Genomic DNA, 25567 nt, shown 5'->3' on the forward strand with positions numbered 1-25567 from the left:
AGAACATCAATATACAGACTTAATGTATAGAACTGACAACTGTTGAATTATTGGGTTGAAATTGGTTCATAAAATTATATAGGTTTCAGGGATTAGATAATTTTCTAAAATGATACTTTTAAAATTTGAAAACTATACTTGATAATTATGGTAAATTATTAAAACTATGGGACTGTTAATATTCTTTTTGGTTCAGTTTTCTCAGGAATTGTCAAGGATTTAATTTCCTTCAGGGCTAGAGCAAGATGTAATTTGAGAAGCATTTCAAATGTGTCTTATCAGACATAGATGATGATATAACCATACATTATAATTTATAATCTAATTTTCAAAGACACCTTTTCTATGAATAGTGTCATAGCCTAGAGCTTAACATGCAAAGGATAAACAGTTTATAAGATGTATTGCATTCATTTTAATTTTAGATATATTTGAATTTTGTTGTATGTAATCATTAAAATGTTTTGTTTGTAAAGTTAGCATTCCAATGTAAGAAAAAAATCCTTTCTAATAATTCTCAGAGGTCTTCCTTTTGTTAAAGGACTTGTTTTAGACCTGTAGAAGTGTTTAGGTTCAAAACAAGGGATCTAACTTAAGGCTGAATCTGGCTCAGAATTAAGAATTCACATCTTTGAGATTTCAATCATACAGGTGCCTGGGGTTAGAATGGGATAATGAATTAAGACAGAGTCTCACTCTAGTGAGTATCGAGCATTTATGTGCAAGATAGGCGCTAAACGTTGGAATATGTAAAAAATAGGAAGGTAGTCTGCACACAAACTGTCATTCCAGTGGGAGAAGATATTTACAGGATTTACAAAAGGTAATGATTCAGCTTCATAATAAAGGTTGAAACAATATAGTAGGCATAAAAGCAAGCGATTTGTTTGAGCTGGCAGGATTTGGAAGGGATGTGGCATTTGAACAGGTGGAGTAATTGAAGAGGATAGGAGTTCCAGAATGATGGCTTAGGAGGTGAAAGGACAAGGGTGTGTTCCAGTAACAGAATGAAAGAGTAAGGTTCATTTGGGGAGCTAGTGAGAGATTAATTTGGAATCATACCTTGTCACATTGTAGAAGGCTTTGGATATTTGCAGCTGAAACACCAGTTGGTAGAGGCCAGCTATGGGAGAAGTCTGCCTTTTCAATTGGACAAGCATCGCTCTGAATTCCCTGGAAGGCACCAATGGCCATGCGGCTTCTGCAAGCTCTGCTGAATATCTAGGAGATTTGTAATTCCCTCAGAGTTCTTTCGCCTTTTGAGTTGGCAAGTAAGGTTAGATAATAGCTAATATTTGTTGAGTACCTCCATGTGCCATTGCTCCTCTAGATACCTTATGCAGGATTATGACTCCCCCTGAGACTGCATGGAAGAAATTTTGAGATAAAGTGAAAGGTGTGAAATTGAATTATCTGTATAGTTTCAGTCAGGAAGTAGTTAAAGCCTTGTTCTGAGCAGAAGTCGGTGATGGGATCTGTGGCCTGAGGAGGTTAGGAAAACAGAGGAGTTGATTAGAGATGTCTCATCCCTTCACCCCTTACCACACCAGACCAACCTTACCCCATCACAGAGGCCATCAGATGTAGCGAACTGCCTTGAAGCTCGGATCCCGAGGAATGACTTCCTAACTGAAACTTATTAGCAGTGGATAACTATGGCAAATCTTGACATTTCAGCGTGGTGATTCATAGAAAAGATATGCATCTGCTCGTGTAAACACACAAAAATGGCAACAATACTGAACTCCGGGTAGGATCAGGTGTCCTGTTTACCGGGAATATTTCTGTGTATAAGGTGGGTGGCGGTGCTTTGGAGTCCAAAACTTAATTCGGTAAGTATTATTTTCAAGTCAGCCAAGGCTTTCAACGCGGCGCCTTGGGCTTAGTTACGCGAGAGGGCCTTCCGCGGGTCTTGGGCAGGGCTGAGCTCCTCCTCCGGCGCTGCGGAGCGCGGCTTCCCCGCTTCAAATCCCGGGCGCGCCGTCCCTGCCCAATCATCGGGCTCGTGCCCGCCCTCTCCCTTCGCGCCGTCCAATCCAAAGGAGTCCCCGAGTCCACCGGGCTTCCGCTCGTGCCGCGAACAGACGTAAGAGGGGCGCGCGGTACGGCCGGCTGGGGCGGCCGCGGGTGCGGTGGTACGCGCACGCGCATTTGTAGCACCTCCCGGACGCCCCTTCCTCGAAACCTTCGGTCGCGATTTCTCCTCCCGAAGCAGCGATCGCAGGCTCGGTGAGGAGGGTCCTTTGGGTCTTGACGTGCGGTTCGGCGGGAGGCAGGCGAATCCACTTTTGGGAGGCGTTTCGGCTGCCGGGGCGGCGGGGCAGTGACGGTTGGACCGGGGTCGGGAATGGGGAGCAGGCTTTGGGGTGGGGCTGCGGGCTGGACGCGGGGTCGGGCCGCCGCGCTCCTTTCAAGCCTTGCACCTGCTGGGTCGCACAGTGAATTCTGCTCAGGGAGTTTTTAATGGGACGCCTCTGTGTCTGAGGCTCTTAGCCGACCGTGAGAGCGCGGCTCAGAAAGACACGGGCTTTGGTTTTGGGGATGACATTCTTGTGTCTTCTTCCCGCGTGGGGACTTCAGCTCTCGAGCAGCGACCCGCTCCGCGCTTTGCTCGGGTTTCCCGCAGAGCGCCCCGTGGCCCCGCGGTGTTTGCTTCGCTGCGCGACCAGCGGTTCTGTTTCTCCTTTTGCCTGAAACCCTGACCCAGGAAATCACGTTGTTAACTAAATGCAGGAGGGTCTGTCCCGTCACCCGTTATTCACTTTTGTTTTGGTTTCTGCTAGGCAGCGTTCTCATTTACCTGTAATACCATTCATTCCTACATTTCCTGAATCTGGTTTCTTTGTGGGGGGGAAAAAGTGAAATAAGACGTTTAATATCACTCTGCTTTTGCTTTCTCTTAATTTTAGACTTTGTTTAGTAAAACATGAGGGCCTTTCCGAGGTAGTCGTTTGGAGGACAGCTGTTTTTATGACAGTATTTCCATTCGCTGTTACCATTTTGAGGTTATTCGACTGGAGTTTTTACTGCTCCAAGATCAACCTTTTCTTTGAACTTCAGTTTTGTGGGCAAAGTTAGCGGTAAGTTTTGAAAAGTTATGTACTAAATGCATACTTGATTATAAGATATATCTTAAAATGCCAATGAATATTGGGGAAGTTTGACTTTTTTCCACAGTATATATCTTTAAATGTGTTTAATTGTACATGTAGCCCTCCAATTAATGACTACAGTAAATGATACTTTATATATCCAGAAATGTAATGAAAGCAATTAAATATTAATAAACTCAAGTGCAAAATTTTGAGGTTAGTGGTTTAAGGAAATGGCAATAGAAATCGCAAAGATGGTTACTTAGTTCAGCTAGTTAAAGAAAAGAAAACATGACATTGTCTTCACTTTACGTGATGGAGATGGGGTGGGAAATGCAATACAGAGGGAAGTTAGGGAATTTCCCCTTCTAGGAAAGCTTTAGGAATGTGATATGTCTGGATGGTGTAGAACAAGTGTGATCCTTTCTGGAAACAAGAGACTAGGTATTAGATTAGGAATCTTCCACTGGGTTGTGTTACCCATGCACCGATAGCGCAGCTCTGTCCAAGCACTTAAGACTGTATATCACAATTGATAGGGGTTGTCAGCAACCTGAGGGGAGCTGCCTTATTTATTTTTGCATTCCCGATGCCCAGTAGAGTGTCTTTCATGATTGGTGTTTGATAATGATTGTTGCATGAATGATCTTTGCTTAATATCTAAATTTTCTTAAGTTTGACTCCTAATAGGAATAACCCTTAAAAGGTTTGGTATGTATTTTAATGTGGTTTATATATCTGCAAATGAATAACTTAGTAATTACAAGACCTGACATGGGAGGCTAGTTGTAAGACACATGCAATGATTTAGATTAAAAAGTGATGGGAGGCAGGTATTGGGAATATAGAAATGGGTGTCAGCTCCAGAGATATATTTGGAGTTAGAAGCATTAGAATTTGGTAACTTGTAGAGCAAGAAGCATCAAATGGTCCCAGGTGTCTGTGTGGCTTGTCTAGCAAGAGACTATGGATAGCGCATCAAAACTAAGGATAAGAAGAGTGGGTGGGGGAAAGGAGTGGATTTGGTCTTATATTTGTTGGCTTTGTACTACTTGAGAGGCATTCAGAGGTAAGGTAGATGTCAATGAGCTATTTGGAAATATGATTGTAGATTTTAGGATAGAGGTCTAGGCTGAGGTGATTTAAAGATGAGGGAGACATTTACACAAAGACCTGAAAGACGTTAAGGAGCAAGATGGGAGGCTATCTTGGGCCTCAGTGTGCTGGGCAGAGGCTCGAAGGCAGCTGGTGAAGATGGGAGAGCCCAGACAGTGGTGTTTTGGAAACCAAGTGAAGAAAGTATTTCTACAAGGGAGGAGTATGAGTCCCATACTGTTAGGTTAAAGAAGTTGAGGACTGAAAATTGACCATGGGATTATGGGCTTTGGCAACAGGGATATTAGTGGTGATGTTAACAAGTATTTTAGTGTGGTGGTGGGATGAAAGTAAGCTTGGAGGAGGTTCAGGAGATGACAGGAGTGGAACTGGATGGCCAGTAGTGATTCCTTTTTGAAGGAGTATGTGGTAAAGGGAGCATAGATAGACAATATTTAAGAGGAGGGCCAGTTGCTAAGAGTAATTGTTACTGCACTGGTGAGGGGTTGGGATCTAGTGCAAAGTAGAGAGGTGGGTTTCTGACAGGAGCATGAATACTTCATCCATAATCAAATAAGTTTTATAGCTCTGTAGTGGTATTAAAACTTTTTTACTTTGTAATTTGTTCATACTGTCTGGCCAGGATGGCTCAGTGGTTGAGCATCTGCCTGTGATCCAGGAGATTGCAGTTCGATTCCTGGTCAGGGAACATGCCTGGGTTGCGGGCTCGATCCTCAATATGGGGCGTGCAGGAGACAGCCGATCAATGACTCTCTCATCATTGATGTTTCTATCTCTCTCTCCCTCTCCCTTCCTTTCTCTGAAATCAATAAAGACATATTAAAAAAAGTCTCAATATTACAAGAAAAAAACTTAAAAAAAGCTAGTTCATACTATCGAAAATCTATACGCCAGTGTATTTGTCATTGACACTAGTGTCATATTTTGTCCATCTTACCAATTGTGGTGGATCTTTGAGTATCCATTTAGACTGTAAGCCCTTTCCCTTTACTGTAGGTTGATGAGATCAGTTCTTTCCTGGGCTGCAGAATGCAGTACAGACTTCCTAATACACCACTTAAGGCATTTAGGATCTGGCTCCGTGGTTTAACTTACCATGTTGTTTTATACACTCTGCCAAAATACGGTGGTGCACTTGCTGTTGCCACTACACACTTAGTACTTATAGTGGCTTTTGGAGTCAGACCCAGGTTCAAGTCTTATTAATTGTGTAATCATGGGTAAATCTTAGTTAAATTTAATGTCTGAGTTTGTTTCTTCATTTGTAAAATAAGGACAAATGAGTTAGGGTAGTAGGTATGTGATAAATCTTAATTTTCTTCTGCCTTTGCTCATGTTTATTTGTCATCTGTAAAAGCCCCCTCAATACCCTCTCATTTATTGAGCCTTTCCTAATGTAATGATTTTCTTTATTTAATTCCATACAGCCCTTACATGATAAACACTCTGAAATATTTTTGAGATTGAATGACATCTCCTGAGTACTGTGAGCAGGGTCAAGTTGAACCAATGGCTAATATGGGCTGGAGGTTCTCTATCAGTAGTACAGTTCTTTGCCATTGTTTTCCAGATTTAGTCCTTTGTATACCACTTTTACCGTTTTTTGGTAATGGTCTCACTTTTTAAACCGTGTACTCTTGTCCACGTGCCAAGTTACATTAATTTAAAATTTTTCTTAGAATGGTCTCACTATTTATTTATTTATTTACTTACTTATTTAAATCCACACCCTGGGATATTTTTTCCATTGATCTTTAGAGAGTGGGGGAGGGAGAGAAAGAGAAACATTAGTGTGAGAGAGACATGTAGATTGGTTTCTTCCTGCACTTTCTCCCGACTGGGGCTGGGGATCAAACGTGCAACCCAGGTACATGCCCTTGACTGGGAATCGAACCTGAGACCCTTTGGTAAGTGGGAGGACGCTCTAACCACTGAGCACAGTGGCCAGGGATGAATAGTTTCACTTTTTTTTTTTTAATGTCTTTATTGGTTCCAGAGAGAGGTAGGGAGAGAGAGAAACATCAGTGATGAGAGAGTCATTGACCGGCTGCCTCCTGCACTCTCCCCACTGGGGATGGAGCCCGAAACCAGGGCATGTGTCCTGACTGGGAATTGAACCTTGATCTCCTAGATCTTAGGTTGATGCTCAACTGCTGAGCCACGCTGGCTGGGCAGGGTCTCACTTTTTAAACCATGTATTCATCCTTAACAATAATCTGTGAACTCAGGAGCTAGAATTTGGTAGTTTTCATTTTCTATTTCATGTGAGAATGGATACCCAACTAGTAAACTTATAAGTATATCCTAAAATCATCTGTATATGCCATCAGTATTGTCCAGCTTTGCTGCTTTGCCAGATCAGTTTGTGGTAATTCATATTTTTTGCTATAGCAATCCAAGATAAGTTAAACTGTGTTGTATTTCATTATTATGTTAATTATAAAATAGTTTGGTTTTTAGATTCTCAGCTATAAAGTAGCGAATTATTCTGAGAATTACTTTACCCTGGAATGTATCCCTACTTAGTGCTGTTCCAAAAATAGGATTTTTCTTAAGATTTATCAGTTTTCTAAGATTTGAGACTTGTACTCTTAATCATTTAAAAATATTTTATAGTAATACTTGATTTATAGAAACTTTTATTGTTGCAGTGAGATGGAAGATTTTCGAGGTATAACTGAAGAGTCATTTCCGAGCTTTTTAACCAGTTCATTACTTGGTAATAGTGGGATTTTGGAAAATGTCACCCTTTCTTCAAATCTTGGCTTGCCTGTTGCTGTTTCAACACTTGCTAGAAATAGATCGAGCACTGATAATAGGTAAGAATTGTTTGAACAGATGATTTTTTTTAAGTCTATAAAGCCTACAGTATACTGATACTTGTGTAAAATATCTCTGTCAAGTTTGAGCTTTTGCTATGTCTGAGGGATATGGCCACATATGTGTAAAATTCGTATGGAAAAGGGTAAAATTTGTTGTCTCTTCCTGTTCCATTGCTTATCAGTGGTGAGTGGGTGGGCTTGGGATTGAGTACCAGTGACCTTTGGTTTACTAATTATTTTTCTGTCCATAGTGTTTTGGCTTTGTGTTAGTTCAGCCTTAATGGTGGCTGGTAATTTGAATTTTATCTCTAAATATGATGTGTACAGTTTGCCTGTCTTGTGTAATGTGTAAAGTTTGCCCGTGTTTAAATATCTAACCACTTTTCCTTCCTCCCATCCTAACATTTGGTAAAGAGCATCATCTTTACCTTTGGAATGAAGGGGTTGGATTAACCCTATAAAAACTCTTTTAGCTTTAAGATTTCTGTGACTATTGTTTAATACATACATGCTCCATTGCTGATCTACTTCAATGCTTTTGCACATAGAATGATGGTTTTCAACACTGGGGCTCTATTTGTTTTACCACCTGGTGGTTGGTTTCACAATCATGCAGGCCTATGTCACGGTGAATTGTAAATGTGCATAATTTAATTATTAACGATTAAAAACAGGTATTTTTGTGTGTAGGTATTCTGATATTCAGGCATCTTATTTAGTAGAAGAGAGGTTTTCAGCTCCATCTGAGTCATCTCCCGGTAGCCAGAGTGAAGCTGAACCAAGAGAGAAGTTACAGCTTAGCTTCCAAGATGATGATGAGTAAGTGTGAACCTCCATGTTGCTTGTACTGTATTAAAAGTGAGCCTCAGTCTTGTGGAAAATGAAAATGTAATTGTGTCTCACTTTCTTCTCATATGAATCTTTTTTTATATCAATCACAAACACTAAGTCTTTTAAAACACTTTCTGATTCTAATAGTAATACATGCTCATCGAAAAAATGTAGAGAATTGTAAGGAAGACAGTAAACTATGAAATCCTACTAACTGGAGAATAGCCATTGATTACATTTTTATTTATAGTCTTACAGACTATTTTCTGTTTTATTTTTTAAAGTTTTAATTTCAGACTATTTTCTATGTACATATACATGTATATATATTAATTTGCTTTTACAAAATAGGGTTAAACTGTATATACTATTTATAACCTTATAAAAATTAATACATTGTGCTTATTTTTCAGTTACAATGTAGATTTGTGTTATAATATTAAGGGCTATACCATGTTAGACATTTAGATTATTGGAATTTTGCTGTTGTAAATTTAATGAACTTCTTTATTTATACATACATTTTCCATACCTCATGGGTTATTTAATTAAGATAAATTCCTAGGATTGAAATTGCTGAGTTAAGTATTTAATTTGAAAGACTGTTAGAAATTACCACATTGCTTTTTAGAAGATTGTACCAGTTTACACTCCCACTAGAAGATATTTGAGACCACCTACTTCTCTGAGCTGTCCCCAGTATTTGGTAGTACTGTTTTAATCTTTGATTTTAGAAGCAAAGAAATTTATTCTCATGCACAAATGCACAGATGAAAGTCTAGAAGTCTATACACCAAAATATAAATGGTAGATATCTATTGATGGTGGTATTACAGGTAGTCTTAAAGTTTTCTGTGTTTGAATTTATAATTTAGTATTTATGGATTGAACATACTTTAATGTTTATTCATTATTTTTATTTCTGTTGTGAATTGCCTCTTGATAATATTTAGATATAAGCACTTTCTGTATATCAAAGATGTTAACTCTTTGTATATTCATCCACTCAATTTGTATTTTTGACTGAGTGCCTGTTATGTGCCAGGTACTTCTCTAGGTATTTAGGAAATACCAGTGAACAAAACATACATTAAACAAAAAGAAGACATTAAAGTATACCAGTTTTATAGTATATTAGAAGGGAAAAGTGCTAGAAAAAACTAGAGCATGATAAGGAGGATTATTAGGAAGGCTGAAGGAAGTGGCCAGTGTGAGTCTCATTGAAGAGGTTAAGGCATGAGCAGAGACTTGAAAGAGAGAGTTAGCCACATGGATATTAGAAGGAAGAGGATTTTAGGCAGAGGGTGCAGCCAGCATAAAGGCACTAAGGTAGGAGCATACCCAGTACGTTCAAAGGGCAGGAAGGAGGCTAGAGTGGGTGAGCAAGCACTTGGATTTTGAGATGGAAAACCATTTGAGGGTTCCATATGAATTATGTTTAACTGGCTCACTCTGGCTACTGCGTTGAGACTAGATTGTTGGGAGTCAAGACTGGAGGCAGGGAGACCACTCAGGAGGTTGGATTATCAAGGGAGTAAGATAAATGGAGAAGAGAAGAGCGTAGGTGCTTCAATACAAGGGTGGATAAAAGTAGGTTAATAATAATAAGTAATAATACAAGAATAAACTGTGTTTTGTGTACTTACAGTTGTAAACCTACTTTTGCCCACCTCGTATTAAGAAGTTGGGGAGAGGAGGAATGGATATATAGTGACTAAGAATTAGTGATTAGAGGTAGGAAGAAAACAAAGAGTATCTTGGAAGCCACGAGAAGAACATATATAAAAGAAGAAAGAGTGATTCAGTTGTGGATAAAATGTGGACTAAGAAGTGAGCATTGGAATTAGCATAGACTAGGTCATTGGTAACCCTGACAAGTTGTTTTGATGGATTAGGAGGAGGCACAGTGGTGTAATAGAGTGTAAGAGAGAATGGGAAGTTAGTATTGAAGACTGAGAGTAGACAACTTGTGGAGTTTTGCTGCCAGAGGGAGCAGAGAATTGGGGCTGTGGTAGCTGGTAGGTGTCATGGGGCAAGAGAAGTTTTGTTGTTGTTTTTAGTGGGATGAGTTACTGCATGTTTAGATGGTAATAGGGATGATAATCTGGAAAAGGAAAGTTTGATTATGTAGAAAGAGAAGAGACTTGCTAGGGCAATGTTTTTGTGTAAATAATAAGAGAGGCTAGGATCTAATTTGCAGTGGAGGGAATGACTTTAGAGGGGTTGGGCCATGGATGGATAGTTCCTCTGTATTAACAGATGAGATGGTGGAATATATATGTGTAGTTGTGAGAATCTGAGGAAGTTGTCTTTTCAGTGCTGCAGGTTTCTCCGTGAAGTAGGAGGCATGACCATCAACTCAGTGAGGGAGGAGGAAGAGGAGGAGGAGGAGGAGTTGGTGGCTCTTAGAGCCAGATGTAAACAGTCCTTTGGGAGTGTGGGAAAAGTGAACAGACAAGGGAAATAGCAGGATTGTCAGACAACATCAGAAGCTCCAATGGAGGGTCATGGTAATGAATTTAGTGTGAGACTTCTCAGTGTGATTGTGATGTTATCTCCAACCACATTCAGCTGCAGGAGTGCTGACAAGGTGTAAGTGGAGAGTTGGGGTTAATCAGGATTATATTTTGATGAAGGCAGTGAGGGACGAGGGAGTTGAGGTGTATGATGACTGGACATGAGATTTAAGTTGAGGAGAGGATATCAAAAGGGTAAGAGAGTGAAATGTGGCAGTGTGAATGGATTGGAGGCATGGGTAGGTAGAATCAAAGGATTATAGAGTGTATTACTAAGGCAGATGACATGAGGGGTAGTAGGTGATTCTAAGCTGGGAGGCTTTAGGAAGGGTGACCTGGCAGTGGTACTGAGGGCTCAAAGGGCTTACATATTCCAGCTCCAAGCCAGTGATAACAGTGCTGTGAAGTCCTAGATGTGGTGCGCTGGCCTCGCTCTTGACTCCTGAATGGGGTTTCCTTCCTCCTCCATTCACTAAATTTTAATTGGCATCAGTCCAGAGATTTTTTTAGTTTAGATTATTATTACTTTGGTAATTTTCTATTTTTTCTCTTCTCTTTCTGGAACTACTATTTTAGACTGCCTGTGTTGGTCAGTTTCCGTTTTTTTTCCCTATTTTTTCCAGTGCAAAACGACAATGTTCTAGATAAGTTCGTGTTTTTTTTTTTAAGGAAATTTACAATTTTTATTTATTTATTTTTAGTTAATTTATATTGTTGAAAGTATTACAGGTTGTGTACCCCCCAACCCCCTTCAAGTTCTTAATTTTTTTCATTAAATCATTTGGCAATCATAATTTTGAGAGGTCTTTTTTCTGGTCTCTCGTTTTTTATAATGGCTCCATTTTTCGTGTGGATGTAATAGCTACTCGAATGTTTCTGAGGATTCTAATTGAGATTTGTCAAAGTTCTATAAATTATTCCTTGTAATTCAGAGAATCAGCTATTTGGCAAATACACCAGTATCCTTTAAGTCTATCTTATTTTTAGAAAGCTGACTTTTTCTCTAGAGATGGTAGATTCAAAGATACTCATTTGGGAAAGAAAACCCCCCTCATTTTATCACTTGTGAAACAGAGTAGCAGTATGATAATATATTTGATTTTGGTAGACTGTCCATCACTGGACCCAAAATGATGGTACAATAATCCGTAGGAAAACCCACAGTGTCACCAGTTGTAGTTTGTGGCTGGTCCCAGAAATGTTTCTTTTCACTGTATTTGCTTCAGTGGGGCTTTGGTGCTCATCACGCCCACCCCTGTGTTCTTTTTGAGAGATAAAGTAGATTTCATCATCATTCTGTTTCCTAATAAAAAAAAGCTTTGTCTCTAGGAGGAAGAACCATATAGAAAGTCAACATTTGTCAGATGCTGTCCTCAAAGCATCAGCTTTTCCCAGCAATCTAGCAAAAACAGAAGAGCAGGAGGCTAAAACTGCAGAATCCTTTCAGAGTCAAGATCCTTGTGTTAGGATTTTACCACTGGAACAAGTGCAAGGTACTGAAGTATAAGAAATTTTTTCTCAATGTATATATTTTATTTTCCTTTCTCATTTCTCTGTCTTTGGACTGGTATTTATCTTTTTAATTGTTGACAGTATTACAGATGTCTCCCATTTCCCTTCACCCTTTGCTCCCCTCCATGGACTGGTATATATCTTAAGCTATGATACTTTCAACTGAAATGCTTAGGTTTGACATTTACCTATTAATATAATGTTTATAATTCTTTATAGGAAAAGGTCTCTTTTTTAAAAAATATGTCTTCATTGATTTCAGAGAAAGGAAGGGAGAGAGAGAGAGAGAAACATCAATGATAAGAGTCATTGATTGGCTGCCTCTTGCATGCCTCCTGTTGGGGATCAGGGCGGCAACCTGGGCATGTGCCCTGATTGAGAATCAAACTGCAGTCTCCTGGATCATAGGTTGATGCTCAACCTCTGAGCCATGCTGGCCAGGCTCTAAATAGTTTGAGTTCCAGAGCATCATTTAAAATTGCTGTGTTCTACTTAAAGGGAAAAGTATTTAGTTCATTATTATTGGATATTTGGTTGATAAAATAACTTGGTCTCTCAGTTTTTGTTTTTGTTTTCTTAAATAGACTCGCCTATTGATTTTGGTTTACGATCATGGATGAATACTAAGGAGAGCAAGGTAATCTTCTCTATGTTTGTTAGCAATTTCTGGAGTTACTAGGAGAATGAAAGTTCCTATTTCACATATATAAGTGCCAAGTAGTACTAATAATAGTTAGAAGTCTCCTACGTGTAAATGGCAGAAATCCAAGATACTGCTTTAAGTAATAGAAAGTTGAGAGTAGTACTGGTCTACGGGCTGTGTATTCCTGGACTTGTGTCATCAGGACTTACTGCCCCTCTACTTCATTCTGTGCTACTTCCCTCTAGAATATTTGCTCCACGAGGGTAAGTGTTTCTCTTTGTTTTTTTTTCGTTTATCCTGAGTGCCTGGAACATAGTTGGCACATACTCAATAATTTGTTGAATGATAGAAAAGCTACCTTTATTCATAGGCAGTGCAGGCCTACACTCTTAGCATTCATGATCAATAAAGAAGAGCATGATCTTTCTCTGGGGTGAATTAAAAAAAAAAAAATAGAGGACAACTCTAATGAGCTCACTTGGGTCATATGCCTTCCCCTATGTAGATTGTTGAGCCAAAGGATGGGTTGAGATAAAACATTCTGATTTATAAGGTGGACCTTGTGTGTGTGTGTGTGTGCATGCACATGCATGTGTCAATATCTGTACATGCACAGATAGAGGAATGTGACTGAGAACCCTACCAAGACCACATGAAGTAAAAAGATGTGGGCTCCTCAAAGGAAGGGGTGTTGAGCAGATAAACAGTTTACATCCAACATAAATAGTCAACTGGAATTTTAGGCTTATAGTCTTGTATTTATGAGATTTGTTTATAAAATATAAATAAATGCTTTTATTTATTTTTTAAATCATCACCTGAGGATATTTTTTCCATTGCTTTTCAGAGATAGTGGAAGGGGGGAGAAGAGAATGGGGGAGAGAGAGAGAGAGACAGAAGGACAGACAGACATCAATATGAGAGAGACACATCGATTAGTTGCCTCCCATATGCATCCCGACTGGGGCTGGGGATCAAGCCTGCAACTGTGGCATGTGCCCTTGTCTGGAATCGTACCTGGGACCCTTCAGTCCATGGGTTAATGCTCTAACCATGGAGCCAAGCTGGCTGGAACCTAAGTGCTTTTAAAACTTATAAAAAGGAGTTGCAATTTTTGTTTTACTTTCATAAGAATTTTTAAGATAATTTTTATAAAATGATTACAGAAGTGTTTAAAGTAAGAGTTATTTCTCTATGCCAGGGATTGGCAAACTGTAGCTCATTGTTCAACTCCAATCTGCTGCCTGTTTTTGTAAAGTTCTTTTGGAAGTCAGCCATGCTCATTTGTTTCTGTATTGCTTATGCTACAACAGCTGAGTTGAGAAGTTGTGACAGAGACTATGCTGGCAAAACCTGAAATATTTACTATCTGGCCTTTTACAGAAAATGTTTGTTCACTCCTGCTTCATAAGCTACTCCCTGTATGTAACCACTAATAACCTTAAAGTGTGAGAGGTGCTTTTTATAGGAGGTTCAGGTATAGTCAAATTGAAGTTGAGTCAGAAAGCATGATTTCTTTTAAGCCAGTCAGAGAAAGACAAGTACCACATGATCTCACTCATATGTGGAGTATAATGAACAAAATAAACTGATGAACAAAATAGATCCAGAGACATAGAAGCATGGAACAGACTGAGGAATCTCAGAGGGAAGGCAGGGGTGTGGGGTGTGGGTGGGGAGAGGTTAATCAAAGGACTTATATGTTTATATGCATAACCTATGGACACAGACATTGGTATGGGGAAGGCCTAGGGGTGGGGTAGATGCCGGGTGGAGGGAATCAATGGGGGGCAAAAGGGAACATCTGTAATACTTTCAATAATAAAGATAAATTAAAAAAATAATAATAAAAGTAAAAGAGTCTATATAATAAAAAACAAAAGAAAGCATGATTTCTTTGAACATTTAGAAACAATGGTTTCTAAAGAGAGAGAACATAACTTTTCCCCTAGATAAATAATTACTTTTCTTATGATTGTTGAAGAATTGACTTCCTAAAAACATTAGAAGTCATTGATGATAAGAGAGGGACCATGAAACTTGAAAGTATAGAAATGAGATATTTAATAAAAAGAAGATGAAGAAATGAGAGCAGGAGGAAAATAAGTGTATTTAAAAACCTAGACCAGCGGGAGCTACTACTACATTTGACTTTTGTAGCTTTGACTGTCCTGGTATCCAGGGCAGTGAAGGAAAAATGGCTTGGTAGGTCTCATCGTCTAAACTGTAAGAGCTACACCACTTTAGCACAATAAGGACATTTTGCAGGGTCTCTCTAGTTCAGTTGGCCATATGTAAGGCACGAAGTGTAGCAGAGTAGATGGAGTTCTCAATAGCACCCATGACCAGAAAGGCAGAGGTGTTTTACATATTGTTCTTTCTTATACAGATTTTTCCCTAATTTATTATTATGAAAAATTCAACACACAGAACTTATATTCCACAATAGTAGCCCCTGGTCCCTTAGATATTTATGAGTATAATGCTGCACTGCCCTCTGCAAGTGTGTAGTTGCCTTGAGAGTCCATGTATTAAATCTTAAAAGTTAGTGTGCATTTTGCAATCTGTTTCTTAAGGTGGTGGTGGTTGATATATAATATGATTATGAAATAAAATCGACACTTAGAAGGAAACATTACATTTTATTCTGGGTCTTAGTGTCCTTAGGCTTACATGTTCCCTGGGTTGAGCAGAGAAATCAGTCTTAAAACTGTAGGTTGCTGAGTCCACTTTGCTATTGTTTTCATTTTCTGTTGGAACCCTGTGTTGCTCAAATTCGATTGTATATTAGCATACCAACTATATTTCTAGGTCTTCAAAGCATGTGCGCGTTTCGAGATATTAAATTTTAAAGATGTCTTATTAGGTGGGTCAGGAGAGGGAGGTGGCATCAGGGTAGGAAGAAAGTTCTTAATGCATATAAAACAACAGGCCTTCATTGCCTAAATTGTGAATTACAGATACTGAGCACATGGGCAGTCCTTTTTGCAGCCTTGTACTATAGTCTTCAAAGCAGTGAGTGTGCTTCTCTTACATACATTTTATTTCTTATAGATTGTTGTTCCTGATGCTGGAAAACATTTTGAAGACAAGAATCCAAGCAGTGACTTAAGCCATACTAGTTTAATAGAAAATGAGAAACTTATGTCACTGACAAGCTTGGAAGATTCTGGTACCATAACTTAATTTGTGTTTTCCTAGTCCTTACTTTACCATTCTATGTCTTTCTGCTTCTTGGTTGCAGTTGTTATTATGCCAGCTTTTTGTTTCTTTGCCTTCTCCTTTACTTCCTGCTTACCAGCACTCAAATGACCACTTCTCTTAAGTGATGGAATTTTTAAAGCATTTCTGTGTATCAGTCCTGATATGATTGTGCTTATCCCTGAGTTTAGGATCATAAGAGTACGAAGTAGTAACCCTAGGTTCCACTCAGTACAAAGCACTATGTTAAGAAATTGGGGGAACCATGAAATATTTAGACTCTGCTTTCTGAAAGACCTACCAAGTAAGAAAAGAGATGTATAGCTAAACTCCCAACTATATTATGTGTATCTCAGAAGTACAAATTGTGTAGGAATCATGGAAGGGTAACAAATTAATTCTGATGGAGGAAGGTGTCTGTGAAGCTTCACTGAAAGAGGGTGCAGTTTTTCCTTTTTCTTGAAAAGGCCTGTGATAGGCCTTAATGTAGATATGGGAAGAGAAATACATTTCAGGAATAACTTAAGCAAAAGTCCCTATGGTGGTGGTGGGGAGGGCATTTGGCCAAGTTTGGTTGTGTGTGGCAGGTTTACAGCACTTGTAGGAACCTGAATTGGAGAGTAATCCAGAAAAGTAAACAGGTATCAAATTATTCATGGCTTTGAAGGCCTGGCTGATAGGCTGAGTGGGATAAATAGAAATTAAATTCAGGACAGGTTTTGCTGCTAAAGTTTTTAGATATTTTTGGATGGTGAAATTGTGGATGAGGAATTGTTGGCCTGAATTTATATAGATCTTATATAGATTCTTCGAGGTAAAATAACTAAGTCAAAGGTTATGAGCATTTTTAAGGCTCTGTAATGTCGATTGCAAAATTATCCTCTTGAAAAGGCAGTGATAACTGTAGTACCATTCTTGCCCCTTCCGAGCTGGTTGTTAAAACATTAAAAAACCACTAACCCAAAACAAAACAAACCCAAAACAAAACAAACACTGTCAGTGTTTTTTTATTTGTTTATTTGCAACTTTCTGGTTTTGATAGCGGTTGAATACAGTGGTACCTCGGTTTTCGAATGCAGTCCATCCTGGAAGACCGTTTGAGTTCTGAAACATTAGAAAACCGAGGGATCAATAGCCGACAGCTAGGCCTCAGGCTCTTACACTCAGCGGAAGCCACATGGCATGTTCGACTTCCGAGGCATGTTCGAAAACTGAAGTATTCTGCGTTTACAGCGTTCCTAAACCAAAATGTTTGTCAACGGAGACGTTTAAAAACCGAGGTACCACTGTATTTTTAATCATGCCTATTAGGGTTCAACTTTGTTATATTATTTTTCCTTAATTCCGCCTTTCTCAAGATCACATATTGTTTGAGGTTTCATTTTACACTTAACTATTAATTCATCTAGAATTTATTTTTACTTTTATGATGGGCTTATTTATCCCTTTAAAAAAAAAAAAAATTGATTTCAGAGAGAGGAAGGGAGAAGGAGAGAAAGATAGAAACATCACTGATGAGTCATTAATCAGCTGCCTCCTGCACATCCCCTACTGGGGATCCAGCCTGCAACCCAGGCATGTGCCCGGACTGGAAATCGAACTGTGAACTCCTAGATCATAGGTTGATGCTCAATTGCTGAACCACGCTGGCCGGGCTATGTATCTGCCACCCATTTGCTACTCCATTTTCTAAATTATCTGCCGTTTTCCCAACTGATCTTTAATGCCACATTTATTATACTCTAACTTATGGTTTATGTCAGGATTTAGTTCTGTACTATCCTATCAAAGAAAGTTAAATATTTAGTTATATTGGAATGCTCATAATGATTTATAGACAGAAATGATAATTTTTTCATGTCAAATGTTAAAATACAATCATATAGACCATTGATCCATATGTCTTATCAATCTTTCTGAATAAATTACAGTTCAATCACTACTTTAAAGCCTGTTCTATTTCTCTTCCATTTATTAATAGATGATGATATTGATGATGAAGAGTTTTATGATGATCATTTGGAGGCTTATTTTGAGCAGCTGGCAATTCCAGGAATGATATATGAAGACCTAGAAGGACAGAAACCTCCAGAAAAAGATTTTAGGTTACCTATAGGTGATCTCAGTCCGGTATGTTCCAATTGTTACAGTTTTTCAGAAATTCAACATTAGAAAATTATTACTGGTCTCATTGGATATTAACCTAAAACTTAAGCTTTTGGTTTTCTTTGAACTCTATTTTTCCCTGATATAAACTGATGAGAAACACCTTTTCTGCTTCCTCTTACCTTTCCATCATGTACAGAAAAATTACAGTGAACATATGTATACCCCACATCCAGGTTATCCAGTTGTTAATATTTTGCCACTGTTGGATTTTCTTTGTTCCTCCATAAGTACTTTATTCCTGAGTCATTTGAAAGTAAGTTGCAGATATTATGACATTTGACCCTCATACTTCAGCATTTATCTCCATAATTTTAATTCTGTTACCTAAATTATCTAACACAGTGATTTAAATTAATAGACATTTTATATTCAGATTTACCCATTTGTCTTCAAAATGTCCTTTACCTTTATTGTTTTTTATCCAGATTTAATCAAGGATTACACTTGCATTTGGTTGTCATGCCTCTCTGTTCTTTGAGTCTGGAGTGCTTCTTTCATGTCATTAAACTATTTTGTAAAATTTAGACATGTCATTTTGTAAAAATGACCTCATTTCCCCCCTTCTGATTCCAATAAACATTTGGCAAGAATTCAGATTTAACATTTTTCTCATGAAACAAATGATTAAATGTGGGTGATGTTGTGTATGTCTCATTTCATTACTCAGGAGACATGTAAGTCTGCCCCATTATTGGTGATTCTGTGTCTGATTATCTTGGTAAATGTGTCAGCCAGGTATCTCCTGCCCCGTTCTTATCAGCAATTTATCTGTGGAATGATATATTGAGGTCATGTGAACATTCTGATTGCTGAAAAACCTTTTATGAACTGGATTTAGTATCATTGCTGAGGCCTCCCAGAAACAATTTTTACATTTTACAGTGGTGATTTGTCTAGTTCCTTCTACAATAACTACGTGGCATCCTTCTATAAAGAAGTGATTCTCTGCTCCCCATATTTTACCCCTCAAAATGTTTGTTTTTATTTTTAAAAATTCATAAAGCCAAGATATTTTTCCAACAGGCAAATGAAAATGGTAGTTCAAACTGTAAATCTCAGTCAGAAAATAACAGCTGTCAGATTTCCCATGGCTCACACTCTTCAGGATATTCTGAAACAACCCACAAAGAGTGTGAGGAAGGCCATGTTGTTTGTCTCCCTGGGACCAGTAAGTATTGATAAGATTTCTTTGTTTTTAAATTTTGTTTGACTTTGCATTTTTGCAAAAAAAATCATTTATTTGGTATGATTTAACATTTATTAACCCTTGTATCCTCTCAAATCTTGAAAGCCTGAAAATTTTCAAAAGAGCTTTTTTTTATTTTTCAAATTATAAGGGAAAGTTTATTTAAAAGTGACAGAGGTAGTAGAAATGTGGCAGCTGGGCTGTGTGCATAGACTCAGGAAACAAGTTATAGAGGCAGAAGAAGGGCTCTTTGAGTTTAGGGGAGAGAAGGGCAAAGGTAACTCGCCTGGGAAGAAGAGGGGGAAGGGAAAGACGTGCATGCTCAAAAGAGCTTTTAATAATGCCTGAGTGTATTGGTAATGCCTGAGCTTTTAATAATGTGTGAGTATATTGGTATTGGAAACACTGTAGTCTATATTTCTTGGTTGTAGATTGCAAATGATTGTGCTCTGTTCAGATGCTTGAGAATTAGAAATGAATTCTCTGTGTGGTAGCAGTTTGGCACATTTACTGTTGCCTCATGCTGTTGATTATTTTCTGTCTTATGCAAATTGCTATATTTGTCATATGAATGCTGAATATTAGGTTTCTTAAGATAATTTGAACAGCCAAAACAATTATTATATTAGATTACTGAAACTTTGACATTCCTTCATTATTTTTCTCATGTATTTTAGGTAATTCTACAGATAATGGAAATAGTAGAAGATATGTAGATGGTGTGTTACCACTTTCCTCTAATACTTTGAGAATTGAAAAAGAGAAAGAAAGGGCAGAAAGTTCGAATGGTACTCTTCTACATTGTGACAGAGTAAGTTATTTGCATTTTCTTTAAATTTTCTGTGAAAACAAAGTCCTTTATATGATAACACTTTTATTAATTTATTTTAAAATAATTTTGTGTTTTTCAGTTATAGTTGACACACAATATTATATTAGTTTCAGGTGTACAATCCACTGATTAGTTATATAACTTACAACTTATGAGTGATCATCCCAGTAAATCTAGTACCCATCTAGCACCATATTTACTTCTTACAGTATTATTGCTATATTCCCTGTGCTTTACTTTACATCCCCGTGACTATTTTGTAACTACAAATTTATGCTTCTTAATCCCTTTACCTTTTTTACCCAGCTCCCAACCCTCCTCCACTCTGGCAACTTCTCAAAATGTTCTCTGTATCTATGAGTTTGTTTCTGTTTTGTTTGTTCATTAATTTTGTTCTTTAGATTCCACATATAAGTGAAATCATATGGTATTTGTTTTTCTGTGTTTGATTTAATTCACTCAACACAATATCCTCTAGGTCCATTAATGTCACAAATGGTAAGATTTCATTCCTTTTTATGGCAGAGTATTACTCCATTGTATATATGTACCACTTCTTCACCCATTTGTCAGTTGATGGCCACTTAGGTTGCTTCCATATCTTGGCTATTGTAAATAATGCTGCAGTGAACATATGGATGCATATGTCTTTTCAAATTAATGTTTTAGGTTTCTTTTGATAAATACTCAGAAGTGGCCCTGGCCAGTGTGGCTCTGCTTATTGAGAGTCTACCCATGCAATGAAAGGTTGCTGGTTCAATTCCCAGTCAGGGCACATACCCAGGTTGTGGGTTTGATCCCGTCGGAGCAAGTACAAGAGGCAACCAATTGATGTTTCTCTCTTACATTGATGCTTCTTTCTCTTTCTTCCTTCCTCTCTCTCACAAATCAGTAAAAAACATATATATATATTTTTAAAAATATATCTTTATTGATTTCAGAGAGAGGAAAGGAGAGGGAGAGAGAGATAGAAACATCAATGATGAGAGAGTCATTGATTGAGCCCACAACCTGGGCATGTGCCCTGACCAGGAATCAAACCCCTATGCCTGGATCCTAGTTCGATGCTCAGCCGCTGAGCCACGCCCGGCCGTGCAGTAAAAACATATTTTAAAAAATAAATATCCAGAAGTGGAGTTGCTGGGTCCTTCTTTGTCTCTTGTTATAGCCTTTGTTTTAAAGTCTGTGTTGTCTGATATAAGTATTGCTACCCCAGCTTTTTGTTCAGTTCGCGGGCCGACACTCTAACCACTGAGCCAAACTGGCTAGGGCAATAATTATTATATGTTCATCCTATATCTGACCTATAGAGACTTTTAGTGGTAATGATAAATGTTAAATTGACATTTCTAACATTCTGTACATGTAATGAATATGTTGGACCCACTTTTGGTACCTTAACCTATTGATGTATGTTTGCCATGATCATGTTATAAATTTTGGTTTTTGTAAATTGCTTAACATTGGGTCTTACATAATCTAGAATATAGTGAATACTCTATACTCTGTTCTTTTATATAATAAACATTTTATGTCAACTACATAATTTTTCCCCTTAAAATTTTGGAATGAGTTATGAAAAAACTTATAGTTGCTCTTTTATTGCTTTTTAAAGGAAAGCACAAGAGAAGAAGTTCTGGTGAAGACTATCAGTGCTGCTAATGTGGAACGTAACCCTGTTTATTTTCATGACACAAATGTCAGTAAAGGTGATTTTGACTTGATGAACCCTTTAAAGCTGGAGGCAGGGTCTCCTCATCAAAATAAGCATTTGGCATCAGATTCAGACACTGAGATTTCTAAAGTATCCATTCAGAAAAATATGAACATCGCGTCCCTGAAGCCCATTAGTAACAATAGAATTAATTCCACTGATATTCTCCAGTCACCAACTAGTGAAAGGCGAACGTGTTATGAGTCCATTGAAAACAGTAAAGACCGTAAGTGGACTTTTTCTTTTTTTTTTAAGTAAAGAATATATAAAATGTATATACATTTTGAATAGAATATATTTCGAAGTGGGGTTTTCCTAATCTTTTATATTAAAATATTTAAGCGTTTTATGAATTTAAAAATGGTGTATGTAAAACGAAGGTGGCGCCTCAAAGTGAAGAAGGAATCCTCTGCCCCTCCCAAAGCTGAGGCTTTGGAGGCAAAAAAAGCAGTCCTGAAAGGCATCCACAGCCACACAAAAAAATGAAGATCCGCATGTCACCTATCTTTGGGTATCCCAAGACACTGTGCTGGGAAGGCAACCCAAATATATTCGGCAGAGTGCCCCTAGGAGAAATAAGCTTGACCACTATGCCATCATCAAGTTCCCCTGACTACCAAGTCAGCCATGAAGAAAACAGAAGACAACAATACACTTATGTTCATTTTGGATGTCAAGGCCAACAAGCACTAGATCAAACAGGCTGTGAAGAAGTTTTGTGTTATTGATGTAGCCAAAGTCAACACCCTGATGAGGCCTGATGGAGAGAAGATGGCACGTACATGTTTGACTGGCTCCCTACTATAGATGTTGCCAACAAAATTGGGATAATGTAAACTGTTCAGCCGGGAGTTCATGGGACTTGAGGAATGGTTCAGCGCTGCGTTCCCCCACCTGAGCCGTGTGCTGCTCAGCACTTCCTGTTGCCCCCGACCCCTGCCCTGTGCCTGTGGCTGCTAGCACAGTATGACTGGGCCTGAGGCCCAGGGATGCTGTGTGCTAGGGACACTTAGGGCAAGGACTGCACGGACTCTGACCGAGGCACTGCTGGGCGACCAGGAAGAAGTTGACAAATATGTTAAAGTCACCCTGAAAGAGCAACACAGAAGACTGAAGTCAGTCATAAAGAAAGAAAATTGACTTGGCCCAGCTGGTGTTCAGTGGTTGAGTGTTGACCCATGAACACAGAGGTCACGGTTCAATTCCTGATCAGGGCACATGCCCAGGTTGTGGGCTTGATCCCCGTTAGGGGGCGAGGAGGAGGGAGCCGATTGATGACTCTCTGTCATCATTGATGTTTCTGTCTCTCTCCCTCTCCCTTCCTCTTTCTGAATTCTATAAAAAACCGTATTTTTAAAAAGAAAATTGACTTGGACTCAGATAGCTTTCTCACTGAAAGTGACCTCAATTCATGGATTCAGTTGTCTTTTAAACATTAAGCTAGGCAAGAAGCGAAACAACAGTTTGCTGATACGATAATATATTAAAAACAGTGATGGTAGTCTGTCACGGGATGAACACAACGTTCAGGTGTATGATCATGTGATTGACTTTGATGAGACAGCAGCTCTTGATGCAGAAAAGGAGACTTTTAGGCAGCTACATTTAAAGGACAAGAAGCGATTTGGAAAAGTTAACCAGGATGGTTTGAATCTTGAAGAATTTATTGCTTTTGAGTTTCTTGAAGAAGTTGATTATATGATGGAATTTGCCATTCAAGAGGCTTTAAAACAGGGTTGGGGAATGTCTGGCCCTCAGGCCATAATAATTTGGTCTGGCCTTGCCAAGGCAACCACAGGCGGGACTTGAAATTTAATAAATCTAGGAGCTTTTTTCTTTCTTTCTTTTTTTAATGTATCTTTATTGATTTCAGATAGAGGGGGAGAGAGAGAGAGAAACATCAGTGATGAGAGTCATCATTGATTGGCTGCCTCCTGCACGCCCCTGCTGGGGATTGAGCCCGCAACCGGGGCATGTGCTCTGACTGGGAATTGAACTTCTATCTCCTGGATCCTAGATCGATGCTCAACTGCGGAGCCACACCTGACCGGGCTAGGAGCTTTTTTCAGAGCTAAATTTTAAGTTAATAATTTTGTATGGCCCGAGAATGATGTTACAAATATCCAAATGGCCCGTGGCAGGAAAAAGGTTCTACCACCCTTGCATTAGAAGAACATGACAAAAATGGTGATGGATTTGCTAGTTTGGAAGAATTTTTTAATTTTTAATTTACATTTTCAGTCGATTTTAGAGCAGGGAGAGAGAGAGAGAGAGAGATGGATTTATTGTCCCACTTTTTTATGCATTCATTGGTTGCTTGATTCTTGTATGTGCCCTGATGGGGATCAAACCCGCAACCTTGGCATACCTGGACGATGCACTAACCAACTGAACTACCTGGCCAGGGCCAGAAGAATATCTTGGTGTCTACAGGCGGGATCTAGTAAATGAAGATCCAGAGTAGATACTTGTTGAGAAAGATAGATACCTAAATGATTGTGACAAAGATATGATGGTAGGCTTGATCCTCAAGAGTTGTATCTTGGGTAGTACCCAATAATCAGGGCATTGCCCAAGAAGAAGCTCTTCATCTTACTGATGAAATGGATGTGAATAGTGACAGAAAGCTCCCTGAAGCAGATTCTGGAGAACCAGGACTTGTTTCTTACCAGTGAAGCCACAGATTATGGCCAACAGCTTCATGATGAATATTTCTATCATGATGAGATTTAATCCTGGGTATATCTGAGTAGAGTACTGGCTCCTTCTATAATTTGTTACTAGTGTTACGTTTATAATAAAATATTGATGAGGTTATTTTCCACTCTGAAGTCTTACAACAGTCAGATGTATCTTAATATAGATGATAATTTTGGTCTTTTAGGAAAACAAACATTTCAAACATATTGAAGAAATAAAACAATATTGTGTCATCTGACAACAAAGTCTTTCCTAAATACTCCATCTGTTTCGTACTATATTGTGGAATATTTTGAGTTCTATTTCCGTACTTTAAAAAAAAGGGAGATTTTAGGGATGTCTGAACAATATTAAAGGGGTATGTGACCGAGCTGTTAATTTTTGTTTGTTTAAGTAACATTAATTTGGGAACTGACTGGAGGACATTGGTTTTAGATTTTGCATTTTGTTTTAAAACCTTTACAGGAACCTATAAAAGGACTTATCCCATACATATAAGTTGAGAAGTTCTGTGGCTTATCTACCACCAGAAAGATACTTTTCTTTGGGGGAAATTGATTTTCCTTTTTCTGACTAGTTTTGGGCAGATTTTAGGACTGCTGATAGCTAAAATAAGGCAACTAAATTATTTAAAGTATATCATTTTACTTCTTGCATGTGTCATTGGATATTTTTGGAATTTTATTTTTTAGAAACTGATCTACCGCAGAGCGTGGTTTATCAAAATGAAGAAGGTAGATGGGTCACTGACCTTGCTTATTACACATCTTTTAATAAAGAACAAGATTTAAATATGCCTCCAACTGATGAGATGAATGAAGACTTCAGAACTGGTTGTAAGTGTATATTGATAGCCACTTTATTGTACCATTTTCATTGTTTCTGATGGTGTTCTGATGGTTGGTTAGATCAGATCCTTTCTGGAATATACAATACTTAGCTCTTGATTTGTTTTTATAGGAACAAAGGCTTGAATAAGTGCTAATCATTGCAGAGTGAGCTGAGCCTTTTCCTTAAAGGACAGTGAATTAGACTAGCACTCTCTTACTTCAATTTAGAACCTTTATAGTATTGCAAAATTGGAAGGCTTTACTTTCTCACTTTTTAAAATCTGTCTTTAACAAAAGAACTATTCTGATAAATGAGCAATTACAAAAGTCAGTCCATTTTGGAGTAAAAGCTAAGAAATGTGGTATAAATGATGGAAGAAAAGATAAGATAAATGAAATCTCA

General features: G+C 38.3%; 1 protein-coding gene and 1 pseudogene across 3 annotated transcripts in view; both read left to right on the forward strand.

Annotated features, from left to right (window-relative positions):
* The first annotated feature begins 2082 nt into the window (after nucleotides 1–2082).
* Nucleotides 2083–25567, forward strand: part of CEP192 (centrosomal protein 192) — an 80859-nt gene continuing 57374 nt past the window's right edge. Inside the window, exons 1-12 of one of the 2 annotated variants that reach the window (XM_081149013.1) lie at nucleotides 2083–2229; nucleotides 2910–3080; nucleotides 6860–7027; nucleotides 7721–7849; nucleotides 11707–11870; nucleotides 12474–12526; nucleotides 15587–15704; nucleotides 17715–17863; nucleotides 18926–19070; nucleotides 19766–19899; nucleotides 21536–21860; nucleotides 25027–25170. In XM_081149013.1, the coding sequence (XP_081005139.1) occupies nucleotides 6864–7027; nucleotides 7721–7849; nucleotides 11707–11870; nucleotides 12474–12526; nucleotides 15587–15704; nucleotides 17715–17863; nucleotides 18926–19070; nucleotides 19766–19899; nucleotides 21536–21860; nucleotides 25027–25170 (1525 nt within the window). In that variant the 5' untranslated portion in view covers nucleotides 2083–2229; nucleotides 2910–3080; nucleotides 6860–6863. Of the gene's footprint in view, nucleotides 2230–2909; nucleotides 3081–6859; nucleotides 7028–7720; nucleotides 7850–11706; nucleotides 11871–12473; nucleotides 12527–15586; nucleotides 15705–17714; nucleotides 17864–18925; nucleotides 19071–19765; nucleotides 19900–21535; nucleotides 21861–25026; nucleotides 25171–25567 lie in introns of those variants that run through there. The other variant, XM_081149012.1, reaches the window with a different exon arrangement.
* LOC308562791 (reticulocalbin-2-like) lies at nucleotides 22601–24367 on the forward strand (annotated as a pseudogene). Its single transcript has 4 exons — nucleotides 22601–22762; nucleotides 22996–23369; nucleotides 23804–23836; nucleotides 24040–24367. The product of its transcript is annotated as a reticulocalbin-2-like (transcript).

Source organism: Miniopterus schreibersii, assembly GCF_964146895.1.
Source record: "Miniopterus schreibersii genome assembly, chromosome: 10".
Taxonomy (NCBI): Eukaryota; Metazoa; Chordata; class Mammalia; order Chiroptera; family Miniopteridae; genus Miniopterus; species Miniopterus schreibersii.